The following is a 15,706-nucleotide window of genomic DNA, read 5'->3' as shown; positions in this document are numbered from 1 at the left end:
GGCGGCAGCCAAAACGGGAAGGGGGCGGAGCCAGTGCCCGTGGCGCCAGTTAGAAGCGGAGGGGCCGGCGCAGGCCGCTGGGGGACCCGCCGCCTCCTGGGGGCGCGACTGGCGGCGGGCGGGGGATGGAGGTTCCCCGTGGAGCCGCTGCTTCCCCCGAGGCTTCGGCTTCGCAGCCGCGACTGAAACGTTGTCAGCGCCCCGCAGCCTGCAGTGGGTGGCTGTCAGCAGAATAAAAAGGATCGGTGCGCTAGGGGAGCCTGATCTCACCTCTTGTCAAACGGTGAACAAAATGGCTGCCACGCCCCTGTTAATAAAACTCAGTAACGGTGGTCAATAGTGACGCTTTTTTCTCGACTATTGAGCCCATTTGAAATAGGCAATTTATCTGGGGAGGTATTCATTATGAAAATATCCATTAGACGAGTCTGTTGTACTCAGAATGGCTGGATCCTGTTATCTCACAAGACCTGGCCAATTTATCACATGATGCCTACTAGGAGCATTAATCACTACTCGGACAGTCTGCGCTGTGGGTTCATTATACCTGGCTGCAGTTGTGTTAGTTAGATCATCATTTGTAATGGAAAAACCTGGAAAACTTGGAGAGAGATGTACATTACTGCTTCTCAGCACTGCAGTCCCCACTGTGTCCCCTCAGTCCATTGCTTCCCAGAATTGGTAATTCATGGGTTTAAAATCACAATCTCATATATAGAATACAGACTGGTTTAAAGAAAATTGAGGGTTTTTTTTCATCTCCTGTGTGGTTACTCAGTAGCTGTGAGTGTATTTTGATTGCCACGTTACCTCACAGGTGAGATTTAATCTGCCCTGGTGGGGGGGCCACATCTGGAACATTGTGTCCAGTTCTGAGCTCCTCTGTTGAGCAAAGACAAGGATCTCTTACAGAGAGTCCAGCACGATGTGATAGAACAAGGAGCAACAGCCAAAAACTGGACAGTAGGAAGTAGGGAACATGCTGTAGCAGGGGGTTGGACATATTGGTTTAATTACGTATTTATACCAATTATTTTAAATCCTGCTAAATGGAGCTGTTTGTATTGTCATCTCAAAAGCAACTACCAATCTTAAATACATTTTTTTCTCTATGCAAGGACTAAATATATTAACCTAGCCCGTTCATCTTATTCATCTCTATTTACCTGTAAATTAGAAAGTAACTTCCCAACTCACAAACGAAGCTGGTGCTAATGGTATCCTTCAGGGTGTGAAAAGAAGATAAGCTAATAATTACTAGTTTCTTAGGAGTCTCTGGAGAATCAGCCAAGTTTAAATGTAGTAATTAGAGCCTATAGCTGTAATCTACATAAATTATAGAGACATAACATAAAACATTTGTCTAACTGTGGAAGCATACAGCTCAAGTATCCAGTGGCAGTGCACCCTGTGCTTGTGGGTTTTAACCCATGGACAAAATAAGAATGCTTCCTTGAGAATTTGATACCCTGGTTTCTGAGAGTATTCAATGGAGATAAAAACGCATATAAATCAGTTGTAATATTATCAGAGTTATTTTCGTCTTATCTTGTTCAAATGCAATTTCCATATATTAGAAGAAATATAGACCAATTTAGTGTTATCTAAAATCAAGTCTTTGCTGATTATTCATCTCCAAACATGTCATTAAGTTTGAGTTGGCAGAGCTGTTAAAATAACTTCTGAGCTATATTATATCTTTAGTGTACAATTAACTCAGTTGATCAGTGTCCCAATTTGATTATACCTGGGTTGCTTGCATTCACAAATCAGCAGTAATACTACAAAGCTTCAGTGAAAAATTACTTTGAGATTAGTTGAACACTCTGATTTAAAATAAATAAACAGATGAATAAAGTTAGAAAATCTGTCACCTTAAGAGTCTTTCTGGTTTCTGGTATTTGCCAAGCATTCAGTGGCTCCCTGGCTTGTAACAAGTGGTTTCCTACCCACTTACAAAGCAGCTGCAGATCCCTTTGATTCTGAAATCAGATGATATGTGGTACATTACTATGCAGATTAAGATCAGAGTAATAGCCACAAAATATGAGACTTCTGTAAGGAAGGACTGCATAAGATTTCATGCTCAAAATGCCTGCTCAAGAAATTATCTATGTATTCTTCTATGAAAGCATATCTACAAATGCAAAATATTACCTCATTTAAATTATTTTAGATAACTATAAATTACTATTTTACTTATCTGAAATTACTCTAATGATGCAAAGAACATATGGTTTCTTCAGTTAAGTGCTAATTTTGAGCAAAGACATTCATGCTGATTAATGTTAGTTGCTAGGAAATCAAAGGTAGGATAACTGCATCATTAAACCTCTTTCATAGACCATGCTGACAGAGGCACCTTCAAAAAATTCAGATAAGACCTAATTTAAATGCATGGAAAGAGCATAAATATTTTCCAGCTATGGGGAAAAATACATGACTATGATAGAAAAGAGTGTGACAAACTGGGGAGTAGTTTTCACTCACCTCCTTAAAGTCAGGGATCAGTATGGAAATTCACCTAGTACATTTTTCTAACAAATATTTGATCATGAGGCAAGAGTTTAAAAGATGGACTGACTTTCTTTTTACACAATTTTTAACATCTCTAAGAATATTATTTCCAGGAGGTGGCAGCATCAACCTGTAGAACAGATCACAGTGTTTCAAAAATCAGCATATGTGAGTAAGCAGCAAATATGGAAAAATTCTCCATTCTGGAATCTGAAGCACATTTTAAATGCTGCAAATTCTCATATACACAGAACTCCATTTCTGGCTCAGCTACAGATAAGGGAATCATGGCTGCCTTCTAAGTGCCAGAAAGCATCACTGGTATATCAACCACTGGTATATCGACTGACCAAAAAAGATCAGTCCATTGCATTGACATTTAAAAGCTCTGATATCAATCTTTCAAACTCTAGAAACCTTTCTGTAGCCTCAAGTGAACTAACTGGCCCCCGATAATTCAGAGCATTCCTAAGGCAGTAATCCCATAGGAGTCACCACTGAGAAGTGTTTTCTCTACCTCAGAACTGAGCTTTGGGCCCATCTTTTACCAGATTCTGACAACTGATTCCCTGGTACTGAGCTTCACAGAAGTAAATGCTCCTGTTGTCTCATAGCAGAACTGTTTCAGGCATAAGTCACCTTAATCCTTGCATTGCATTTTTTCAGTGCTGCAGAACAAACCTAGGAAACCAAAGACCACGCAGTTACATTTTCTCTTACAGTCTCAGAGGGCCCATATGTATTTCACATAATTCCAAGGGCATTTCTTTGCTCACTTTCCTTTTCCAGTTAAGAGAATTTCTTCATTCATCCTTTATTGCTTCTATTTCATTAGGTCTGTCCCATAAACCAAGACTGCACCGAGTGCCCTCACCAATAATAGAGTAGTGTGTTATTAGAAAGGTAAGAAACTGCTACATTATACTATCAGCTTCCTGCTCCCAAGAGTAAGATGACTTGCCACTCACTATTCTCCCAGGTGGTGAGATCCTGAGGACTAATACCTCAGATTTAGAGGAGTTGGAACTCACCCTTCATCCACTTTCCTCTCATCTTGCCATGGTGAACTCAGAAGACCTGGAAACTCTGGTTCTTCACTGACTGTTGCCCTTTTAACACACTCCACTTGTTCTATTTTCACCTTCTTGGCTTGAAACAATTCTTCCATCTGAGTCGGGAATGACCTAAGATCCCTTAGAGACCTAATGTCAAAATTACATGGTTCAGAAATATCTCATTTGTGAAAGCAATGTACATTGGGCAATGAGTGTCCTGGGAAATCAGACACAGTTCTTCACATAAGAATCCAGCATAGGTTTATGCTCACTGAATGGCTACAGCCATTCAGCCAGTTTATCTCCTACTGCAACTTCTTAGACCCCATTTTTCTAACACCAGGATTGCTAACAATAATGACTACTTTGAAAGAACATATATTTAGTAGAGATGTGATCCAAACCGGATCAGGAGACAGACATATGGTTGCTCTTAATTTTTCGCTCTACCTACTCAATAAATTGATTAAACACCACAAAACTTTGGGGAATGCGCTGGATTATTGCTTAGCAGTCATTACTACATTTGTTCCTAGCAAATTAGATCCAACTATGTAACGCTTCCCCCAGAAGTCTTGGTCATAACATGTTAAGACTTACCGTCCTTACAGTTGAAACCTTTTTGTAGTCTTCTTGCACAAACAACCAAACCAAATGAAAAAAATCAAAACGCTTTAATGTAATTTATTTGAAATGCTTCCAGAAAAGTTTAAGGCTATTATGAAACAAAAATATATAGAAAAGAAGTCAGTACACACATTCAACCTTTCCTTCTGCATTTGAACCCTTCCCTTGACTTTCTCTCTTCAGAAGCATTTCACTGAGCAATTTTTACGAACATGGTTTACCATCTAATAAGCTTTTCTACTCCTTTTCTTCTGTAAGTTTTTCCTTTCCCTTGCCTTCACTGTCATACTCATTCAGCTCTAAAAATGAAGCAGTTGAAATAAATTACAAAGCCTGAAACAGAAATAGAAATACATTTTTTGAAAAAAGTATAAATACAGAAACACGTTCTATCGGGTCAATCAGACTCTTTTGGAAAAATAAAAATACCTTGTTTTATATTGCTCATAATCTTGTCGCACTGGTTTCTGTAATGCACATCAGTATATATATGCAAGATAATTGACATTTACAATTTTCTGTAAACCTGCAGGACAAGAAATAAACATTTTTGGCAATAACTTAGTTTTTCTACTTTTGATGGTACTTTGCACAGGTTCTTATATTAAGGATCATTTAAATTTCTTCCAAGTTTCATAGCTTGCCATACTATCATTCAGCACTGGCATTATTTCTTACACTAAGAAATAAAATATTACCCAGGGATTCCTGAAGAATAACAGGATGTTCAACTGAGTGTTTTAGACTGCATTTTTAAGTGACTCATCTGTTTCTCATCATAATGAGTAGATTAAATCAGCCACCAAAAAACACAGTGTCATTTCCAATTACAGCATGAGAGTAAATGCAACAAAACATTTAAAAATAACTTTGACAAAAATATAAAGGATGGAATATATCCTAAAGGAAAATCAATTCTCTTTATGTTTGAACTTTCTCTACGTAATCCCACAGGACATTTGTAGAGCACCATTTATACAAAATTGTCACTTAGTTTAAGAAAAATATATAAAAACCAGCAATAACTACATGTAATTGTAAACAGACATTTACAGAAACTTAAATGTTTTTAACATTAGTTTAGTGGTGTTTAAAACCAACAGTGGAGGTCAGTGGAGTGCAAAATGCTGAAGAGGGCTTATTCACAAGCAAAAGCTTTTTTCATTCTTACCCTATTTGAGAGAATAGGTACAGGTACATATACAGATATATGGCACTGAGAGCAAACTACCAACTTATTTACAAATATCCAGTATTCTCAGCATTTCATTTAATTCAGTGCTAGCTGTGGAGGTTTGGTTTTGTCATTTACATGATTATTTTTCGCATGATGATGTGCTTTGATATTTAAACCATAGCATAATGCTGACCATTTCAACTTACCAGATTTTAACGTTTATCCCATCAGTCAAATGATGGATCCTTGTACAGTGCTTCATTTTGAAAAATCAATCCTTATGAAGTCACTGATTACATGGCCCACTACAGCTTTTGTTGATTTAAAACCACAAGAGGTCAGATAGGTTACTGCAAGATGTTTCTTTTTTTTTACACTGAACCGTTTTTAACTTCCAGGTTTTTGTGAAAACCTGTGATCTCAATACGCATTCCTGAAACTCAATATTAAGTAGTCCACATCTTCATCTGCCCCATTAAAGGGCAGATAAAGTACGTAAAAAATTATGGAAGATTCTTTATGTAATGAGCTTATAAGCAGTAGTTTAGAGATTCTGTTTACAGCAGGACATTGAGAATAACTGGTCAAGTACCTCTTTCATCCATGTTAGATGCTTGTGAAGTATAATGACGGGGCATGAGTTGCAGGAGATTCCAGCTTACACAAACTGGCAGTTACAGTACTACACGCATACAAGTACTATACAAGAAGGACTGCATTGACAATGTCACCAAAAATATTTTAAAAGTGCTTCTCCAAATGGTTCCATGTGTGGAATGCAAATACTGTACAGGTAAGACACAGGTTTTGTTCCATGAGTAAGTTTGTGTCAAACATTGGTTTCTATTTGTTTTTCATTTTCACAAGGGTTTGTTTGTTCCATACGTTCACAGTCGATGCTGATCTCACTGGTGTCCATACTACAGTCCGACTCACTGTCAGATTGGTCCATCTGCTCAATCATGGTTTCTCCCTGGGATACCCTGCTTCCATTTGGTGACAAAATAAAACACGCTTCTGTGCTTGGCACTCCAGCTTTTCCTGCACACGCAACTTTTTCTTTGGCCTGTCGGATGCAATTAAGCCACTGCTGTTTGTTGAAGGAGTCATTGGCTTGCAGTGAGTGAGACTGGCTTTGGGATCCATTTTTGAAGCTGACTCTAAAGAAGTTTTTGACTGAAAGAAACAATGCGTATTAAAATGCTGAATGCTTTAGCTGAACTAATTTCATAACAAATTAGTATACTAAAATAATGAAGCAGCAAAATCTTTGTCTAATGGTCAAAGTTTGGTTTTCTTGCCAATACCATATCAGACCAGAGAGAAGAGACCAGGTATCTCCATGTTCTGTGGGGGCAAGAACACAGAACAGTGCTAACATTCCTAGTCATTGCTGGATTAAACAATTTTGGTTCTGCGATGCATGAGCTAACTGCACAGCTTTAGGTGAATCAGCAGAACGAAGGATCCTCCCAATACTTTAAAGCATATCCTCCTACTCCTCTGCACAGCAGATATCCAGAACTTTCATTGAATACTGTGTCATCTGGATATTGCCTCATCTCTTCCATTCAGTTCACCAATAAAGCGAATACACAAAATAAACCTCAAAAATCTTCACAAGATTAGTAAGATTCAAAGGACTCTTGTAATGAAACAAGTATCTTTATAACAGGCATACACAGAAGGATATTTATACTTACCTGTTGCCATTAACAACAATAGCTGCAAATCTTTACACTGAACATCATATTAATTATCTGCCAGTTGAAAGGCTTAGTTATGGAGTACCCATAAATGTCTCCATATTATAATAGAGAGTTCATAAGGACTAAAGCTTAAGATTTCAAAATTGACTTGCTTATAATTTTCCAGTTTTGTCACTGTGTTCAGTTTATTCTCTCCTACCCAGTTCTATACAAAACCAGGTGTGGGGAGGAATTCCATTATCTATAAGATGGACTTTGAGAAACAATCTAAAAGAAGCAAGCTACAGCATAATAAACCAGTTTGAAATAAGAACCATGATACCATATAGATATGTGAATTTTAGAGAGAACACTCGTGTCTTGTTGGCATATGTCTTAAGGTTACATTGAGCAAATATGAGCAAATAAAACTAAAGATGTTTTCATACTTCTCTCATTGTTGCTAAATGCACCACGTATGGATCCACCCAATCGAACCTCGCCATCTTGCAAGTCTTCTAGCACAAGATCCATCACTGGAATTGGCTGCCGATACAGCTGGTAGCAGAGCTGTTCATTATGGGTGATAGCTCGAGTAATTACTAAGACTTCTTGAAAGAGGAAGACATGCAGTTTCTGGTAAAAATTTATAATTAACAAATCATTATTATTATTATTATTATTATTAGCATCATCACTAAACTGGATTTATTTAAACCGCTATGTTAGAACCATATATTATGTGTTATCTAAAGTTAAACTTAATAAGGATTCCTATTTCGCTGCTATTTGCCCAGCAACAAACAAATATATACATCTAACAATTTAAAAACATCTAAGATTTTTTTCTGCCTCACTTTCCATGTGACGGTCCTAGTTCAGCTTTTAGTACCGAGTTCAGTACTTTGAATAAATTTGTTGAGCGGCCACGTTTTCATTAGAATGAAATACCACAGAAAGCAGAAGTGTTTGTGAGCAACACGTCTGACATATGAAAATACATAATCCTTCTATTTGGCATGTATAAACATGCTACCTGAGGCACTCTGAATGATGAAAAATCCATTTAAACTTGTGATCATTTGTTTGTTTCATAAAACTGTCATGAGCTCAATTAATGAGAATGATTTTTTTTTTTTTTTCCATTCAAAATTTCATGTTGTTTCTAATTAAAATATAGAAAATACAGGAATGGCTGGTTTCTGCTTTTATTAATCTTTCTGCTACACTGCTCATCATGCAACATGAAGACATCTTTAAAAGCTAAAGCTATCTCTAACAAAGCATTTTTTCCTTACCACTCCTCTGTTGTTCTTCAGTTCACCATGACAACACAGAACACGTGAATTATCAATCAGTGAATCCCTTTGTCCTTCTTCAAGATAAATAAGTCTTTCTTTGTAGTACTGGCACTCAGATTCACCAGTCTTTACATTGATTTCAGCCACTATTCCCTGAATTATGTTAATCTACAAAAGAATGGGAACACATGAACTTTAATTAGATTATCTGATATTATATTATATATTTTTAATAGAAAATAAATATGAAAGGAAAGAAAACCAGTAACTCACAGCTTCTTCAAGGTGCTGTTGATCTGGATGATCATTTGGTGTGTGTCTCAAAATCTCTCTGAGCAATAATGGATATTTAACCAAACGGCTTCTTGGGATGTCAAGGAAATTCCAAAGGTCCAGTTTGCGACTAAAAGGCGACTCTAAGCAGCGCTGCAGGAAATCCTGCACTCTGTGATCTTGTTTCTTGTGATCCAATAAGGCTTTGGCTGCTACCTGATTGCTGCAGTAGCTATCGTAGGAGTTTAAGCATGGAAGCTGAGGAAAGGAGGAAGAAATAAATTAGAATAAATTATTCTGCAGCTGAATTGGAGCAGTTTGCTCTAAAGAACTTTTCAAGTGATTGAAAATTTGAGAACTGATGCTGAGAGTCTTTTTTCTGGAGATTTATCCACAGTTCATTGATGATAATGATTCTGAAATTTATAAGGTCTCCAGTGCTCTTCTGATCACCTTGTTCATCATTTAAATGATTCAGAAGGATCAGCTCATCCCTCAGTTCCTTGAGATTCCCTACATTACTCAAAGCATTAAGAAAGCCTGACTTAACAGTTGTGCACTCCTTAATGCAAACAGTATTTGAACACAGAAGTCTTATGTTAATTATTAATTGAAACAAAAGCCTAGAAGCAAGTACCATCAAACCTGGTCTGTTTTAGATTAACACTATGCTGATCTGATATAGATGTTCCTGTTTGATTAGAACAGGAAAATACAAAAGCATCTCTCTGAAATTAGGTTTATTATTGAAGAGAACATAAGTTTCTACCAGCTCTGCAGGACACTTTGTGATCAAAATATAATTAACGTGAGGTAAACATAATGATGATTTGCGCAACTCCTACAAAATGAGCTTTTTCCTACTAACTTACACACACTTAATTTGTTAAAGGAATAGAAAATTGAATATCTGATAGCTAATTGAGCTGACCTTGAAATCTTTCCTATATTGCCTTCAAGAATCAACCAAATTAAGGTGACAGAACTGTGCTTTTAATGTGGGGGAAAAAATCTTGCTTAATAGTAGTTAAAACAATATGTCTTTCTACGAATACTGGTGTATTCACATGCAACAATACCTAAAATCTCCAAAAGGAAAGTAGTCTCGTGTATTTGGATCAAAAAAAGTTCACTGGTATTCAAAGACACCAGAAAATATACACAGCTAAAATTAATTTATGCAAAGAAAACCAGAGATCATTTTTGACACCTCACAGTTTATCATTAACTATAGCAGTGAGAATGTTCCTTATGTTTAGAATAAAGTACTGTTTTCACACAGAGCAGCTAAATATCTGTCATCACCTAATCCCTTAAAAACTTCAAGCCCTTTTTTCCTGCTAAATTTAAGTACATAGATATATTTTTATAAATAAACTTTTCACACGTCTAAATCCTTAAATAAGAGGCCCTTTTTTTCCATATAATGAGCAATTGTAACAACAAAACTAACAAAACCTGTTTTTCAGAGTTTATGTTATTATATGGTAGTGAACGTTTTCTTCTGCAGGCCAGCATAAGCATCTCTCTTGTAATTCTGCTTGCCTTTCAACAAACAAAGCCCAAGGAAATTAATCTCTCTGACACACTAACAACTATCTATCACCTTGATTGCAACACAAGAGCATTCAGAAATGACTATAGGGGGCCTTACACAATGTGCCTCTTCAAGCCCCATTTCTCTCAAAAATCAGAGCACAAACAGAGGCAGATCCTTAAGTAATCTACACCACTTGAATAGACTCTGACTTGATTTTTATTTGAAGCACACTAAGGAACGATCATTTCCTGAATAGCGGGAGTTTTTAAAACAACAACCTAGTCTAAGCCTTTCACAGAAAATCCCTCAAAAGAGAAGAAGTTCCGTTACACCTCTAACCAGTTGTTTGTCTTTACCTTTCAAAAATACTTTGAGAATGTCTTTTTGAAATGTTATGCTAGATATGGAAATTGTAGATACTTCTGTAAATCGCAAATAAATGTTACGACTATGCTGCAGCTCCAAACTGAGTCCGAACACTGATTTTAAAATGTGCCTTACCCAGCCCACAAGGATATGGCCAACGTGTTCTGTTGATCCATCAGATTTTCTGACTTCTTGAAGTCGCCTGAGAAGATCTAAATGTGATTTAAAATAAAAGGGACATCACTTAATGAACTACAAAAATAAATGGAATGATATAGCAGCAAAAGACTACTTGAGTTTTACCTTCATGTAAAGGAATTAGAGAGTCCAGTGTTCCAAAAATTTGGTTCAACTCTTGCTCTGTCATTATGGAGAGTTTAAGCATTGGATCATGATAAGCCTGAAGATAAAAAAGGAGAGCCCAAATTCATGTATCACTGGTAGCTGAAAAACTAATGATAGTATTTAATGCTCACATAAGTAAAAATGAAGCAAATGCTGAGACTATGTTATGTTTCATAAGCATATCTAAGTTTTTAAAAAAATATATGCATCATGTTTAAGTTTTCAGAAAGAGCAGGAAAACAATTTTGAGGTTGGCTTTTTATTTTCCTCCTCCAGTTCTAGCAATTGTAAAAAGCAAGGACTATTTTAAAATAGATAAGAACTACTGAATAGTGTTTGTTGTGGGTTGGTTGGTTTGTTGTTTATTTGTTTGTTTTTTTTTTAACTTGTACCCTACCCACCCCCACGTACATACACTTATTTCTGTTTTAAACAGACCTTTTTTGCTAACTTCAGATCTTCTATTAAGTCTTCTTCTCCCTTGGAAAGTTCAAATATGGCCTGTGAAAAAGATACAGATATCATTAAAATATATATTTAAACTAAAATAGTCAATAATTTACTCCCAGCTTCATACTGAATAAAGCTCCCCCACCCAGAAACACATCAGTTGGAAAAGAATTTACTCCTATTGCTACCTGTATCTTAACTACTTTAGTTCAAAAAATACCATTTATACACTCATTGGTGTACGACTGCCTTGTGTTCTGTATAATATATGCAGTAATAAAAGTTCCAGGCTGTCTAGTAGATCAAAAGATAGATCTTATAAAACATTGCTTTGGTTGTTGTTTTGCTATCAGCTTATGTTTAGTTGTTTGGGTTTTTTGTTACAAATACTGAGCTATACTTAACAGCCTGCTGATGTCAGTTACCTTTCTTGAAGAAGATTTGAGACCTTAAATCTGGCAGATTAAAAATAATCTCCATGCTAACACACTGGTTTACCAGAATAGCTTTGTATTTATGTGCTACACAATTTCATTCTAAACTGGAATACAATGAAGTTAACAACACTTTGGTCAGAATTTTTAATATTACAGTCAAGGCTTTAAACTCTCATAAATCATGGAATAACATCTTCAGCTACTGCATATTCTCCTAACTTGATAATATGCATACATGTAAGGCTTGCCATAGTGTAAGTTAACTGACTCCTGGAAGTGGTTCAGATATTGTGCTGGGGAATGCACTGTAAGAACCAACATAAAGCAGAACCCTCATGGAAAGCTCCCAAGGAAAGCTCATTTATCTAAGTCCTCTGAAAGGTCCAGGCTTCTGCTCCAAGACAGTAATTAATGTTATGCTATGCAAACAGTTTCTACAGCTTATTCCTCAATAAACTGCCTTTGAAGTTTTCAGTTCTAGAAGTCAATCCTGAGAATGATTTAGTGTTAAAATCTGAAAAGAAATGTCTGATGTTGTGTGCTTTGTGACTTCTAGTCTCTGAAATACTCTGAGAGAAATTGTGACAAACTTTGCTGATACTGCTATAAAATCTAGCTGAACTTATACAAATAAATAAGCGATTGATGCAGAGCAAACAGACCCTGGACTATATGTGTGCAAATAGACATATAGAAGATTATGGTTCCCACTTCTTGGCTACCTCACTTAGTCTTAGGGTTTCTGTCAAGACAAGGCAACTTAACCCAGTCAATACAACATATTTCTCCTTTAATGATCTCAGTAGGAGCTTTGCCATTGCTGTAACATGAACTAAGTAGAATTCGTCACATGCAACACATTAAGAGCATTGATGTACTCATTTTTTTTCTTTGCAAGATACATTTTTTTATTAACTTGTTATCTTTCTAGTGCTGAAGATTTCCCCAAAACCAGTTTTTTCCTACAGAGCAAATCATTACACTTTTCTGTGCATACACAACACCTGCACTTGAATTAGCATACTCACCCATCATGATCAGAATAAAGTAAAACATGAGTGTCAACCATCCCTACAGAAACTGTCACACAAAGCAGGTACATGCATGCAGCCAGAGTAAAATGCATCTTAGTAACTTCACATTTATTACAGAAATATGACAAGCTGGGTCTTAAGAAAGACTATATCAATTAAATAAAGGTTAAATTATAAAGTCTGGAGATGCAATTCTACTTCTTGCAGAAATGGTGGTCTTCTGATTAACTTCAAGAAAGTTTCAAGTGCTATCCTAATGTCTACTAGCATTTGTTACTCCATGATTTGAAGATGACTTCCGAACATAAGACTTAGAGTTAAAAAATAGTAATAAGTAAACACTTGTACCTCTTGACGCTTGATTTCTTTAGACGTAAGCATATGATTGACACAAACATCAAAGGTCTCACTCCACAGTTTGCTGTCTCTCCGCTTGGTATTAGCAGCAGGTGTATTTCGAGACCATGGCCGTGGACTGAACAGATCTGGGCGACTGTCACTGCGGAAACTGATAGAACGCTAGAAACACACAGAAGTAATTCTTGTTATAGCAAATTCATACCATGGTGTTTTTTTCAGATGGATTTACATACATAATTCAATGTCCATGTCCTATCGTGTTTAAAGCCGCACAAAATTATACAGCACATTTATATGCCATGTAACAAGAATGAACTATGGTGGTAATGGAATGACGCATCCATATGACTGACTGAATATATTATTGCGTTGGCTGGTTTGTCTTCTGGGGGATGCAGTTGCTCAGATGGCTGTACAGAGATGCTATGGCCCTACAAACCCACCATGTTAGGGAGCGTATAAACAGGAAGGGGAAAGGCTGTTTACATGGGTAGACAGTGACAGAACAAGAGGGAATGGTTTTAAACTCAGACAGGAAAAGCTTAGGTTAGATATTAGGAGGAAGTTTTTCACTCAGAGGGTGGTGGCACACTGGAACAGGTTGCCCAAGGAGGTTGTGGATGCCCCATCCCTGGAGGCGTTCAAGGCCAGACTGGATGTGGCTCTGGGCAGCCTGGTCTGGTGGTTGGTTGCACATAGCAGGGAGGTTGAAATCAGGTGCTATTTGTGGTCCTTTCCAACCCAAACCATTCTGTGATTCTATGGTTTTCATGCCTATTTCTGTAAAAATTTGTCCTGAAACACATTTATGTAGCTCTCACTAGGTTCTACGGAGGCTGCTAGTACATGCATAAAAGGACAGTTCATTTCAATAGCTGAAGTCAGACTTGATTAATTATTAATTATTGTACTGGACAAACCAATCTCAAAGGCATTTGCTACAAAATGAAAGCACAGGTACTTAAACGAGGACAACAGCTGTGGAAGGCTGTGAAAAGGGAAGTGCTGTGCTCAGAAGCAGTTTAGCCAAAAATTAATTCATTTTCCACACGCCTCACAACTGGAACTAATGTACTCCTTTCAGAGTCAGGCCAGTTTTTTCCTTCAGGCAGACTGTGGAGGAGATTTATACGCTCCAGGGAATACAGGCATCTCTGCTCTAGTCACGCTATGGTATACCTTCTGGATCCAACCCAGACTGAAGGCAGCTCAGCCCATTTTGCCTCTTCGCCACCCCCATAAACACAGCTTTTGTATGCAGATGTCTGTGCTTTCAAAATAGCAGGAACTGATCACAGGAAAATCAACATTAAATAAATGCTGTAATATCTGTTTATGAGATACTACCATTACAAAAGTGTTTTGTTGTTGCTTTTTTTCCCCATAACTTTTTATTTAACAGATAACATCAATGTTATTCTAACATAGCTACTTTAGATTAAATATTAAATAACATTTTAATACCTGGGTATAATTCTACTTCCTCTCTCTACTGAAATTAGCATTTTTAAATAACTCTTTGGATCGCACATATAGTTTGTCACACAAACTATTTTAAAGAAGAAACAGGGTTATTTTCCAAAGCTTTCTAGGCCAGATCCACAGCAGTATCTCAGCTCTCAACTGTCCCTCACTCATCATGACCTTTAGGAGTTGAGGACCCACAAGTTTTGAAATCTCTAGGTCTGAAGTCACTAATACTTCATAAATTCAAGTTCTATTCATAGCTATGTTAAATATTATGCGTCTAACATATAATGTGGAAATTGCACCTACAAAATGATTTAATTTCTTAGATGCATTTAAAGTTTGCTCGCCTTTGATTGATTTTTATCAGCAGCTTTGGAAGATTACTTTTTTTCCAATTGTTCAATACATCTTTTCCCTAGGGAAGGTCAAAGTTCATCACACAGAAGGAAACACGTCAGTTACATCTGACTGGCTATACCAAAAATAACATTCTCAAAGAGATCAGTCACAGTTAACAGGAAGTAGCAGCATAGAAAACTCTCTTCTTCGAAAAATTTAAAAAGCAATTGTAACACTTTGCTCTGGGTGTAATAGTTTTCCTGGTAATTAATAAACATTAATTATCTGGACAGTGAGAGAAGTGGTTCTTGAGGTAAGAGTTTTGAGTTTTTCAACTGAGAGACTTCGTAGTCATAAATTACCTCAGCCCGTCTGTCATATTACAGTGGCACGTATGATTACGTCAACACATGTACGTGTATTTCATACTCCCTCCCACAGTAACCCAAAAGTAAGTATGTGTCTGTGTGCGCTTTCCCCTTTCAGAAATGCCCTTTAATGCAGCAATGCATTTAATGTTATTACCTGAAGTGTCTGGCTGAACCGCTTCAATGGAGTGGCTCGTACAGGAGGAATAAGACTTGCTAGTGATGTAACTCTAGAAAGGGGCTTGACCCGCTTGTTACTTGGTTCCTGTATTAGGAAAAAAGGAAAGGGGAAAAAAAGGGGAAACATGAACACTATTAAATAAACACTACTGCCAGTTTTGCTTATTTTCCTAGCAAAC

General features: G+C 37.0%; 1 protein-coding gene across 4 annotated transcripts in view; it reads right to left on the bottom strand.

Moving 5' to 3' along the window:
* Positions 1–4,228: 4,228 nt before the first annotated feature.
* Positions 4,229–15,706, bottom strand: part of ARHGEF3 (Rho guanine nucleotide exchange factor 3) — a 99,146-nt gene continuing 87,668 nt past the window's right edge. For 3 of the 4 annotated variants that reach the window (XM_072347101.1, XM_072347102.1, XM_072347103.1), the window contains 9 exons: positions 15,505–15,612; positions 13,159–13,329; positions 11,328–11,390; positions 10,848–10,944; positions 10,680–10,756; positions 8,639–8,896; positions 8,363–8,533; positions 7,514–7,700; positions 4,229–6,552 (listed from right to left, as the gene is read on the bottom strand). In XM_072347101.1, coding sequence (XP_072203202.1) covers positions 6,206–6,552; positions 7,514–7,700; positions 8,363–8,533; positions 8,639–8,896; positions 10,680–10,756; positions 10,848–10,944; positions 11,328–11,390; positions 13,159–13,329; positions 15,505–15,612 — 1,479 coding nt within the window. In that variant the 3' untranslated portion in view covers positions 4,229–6,205. The remainder of the gene's footprint in view (positions 6,553–7,513; positions 7,701–8,362; positions 8,534–8,638; positions 8,897–10,679; positions 10,757–10,847; positions 10,945–11,327; positions 11,391–13,158; positions 13,330–15,504; positions 15,613–15,706) is intronic. The other variant, XM_072347104.1, reaches the window with a different exon arrangement.

The sequence above is a fragment of the Excalfactoria chinensis genome, chromosome 12 (genome assembly GCF_039878825.1).
Source record: "Excalfactoria chinensis isolate bCotChi1 chromosome 12, bCotChi1.hap2, whole genome shotgun sequence".
NCBI lineage: Eukaryota > Metazoa > Chordata > Aves > Galliformes > Phasianidae > Excalfactoria > Excalfactoria chinensis.
The sequence above is the reverse complement of the archived record's forward strand: the minus strand, read 5'-3'. Positions and strand labels throughout refer to the sequence as shown.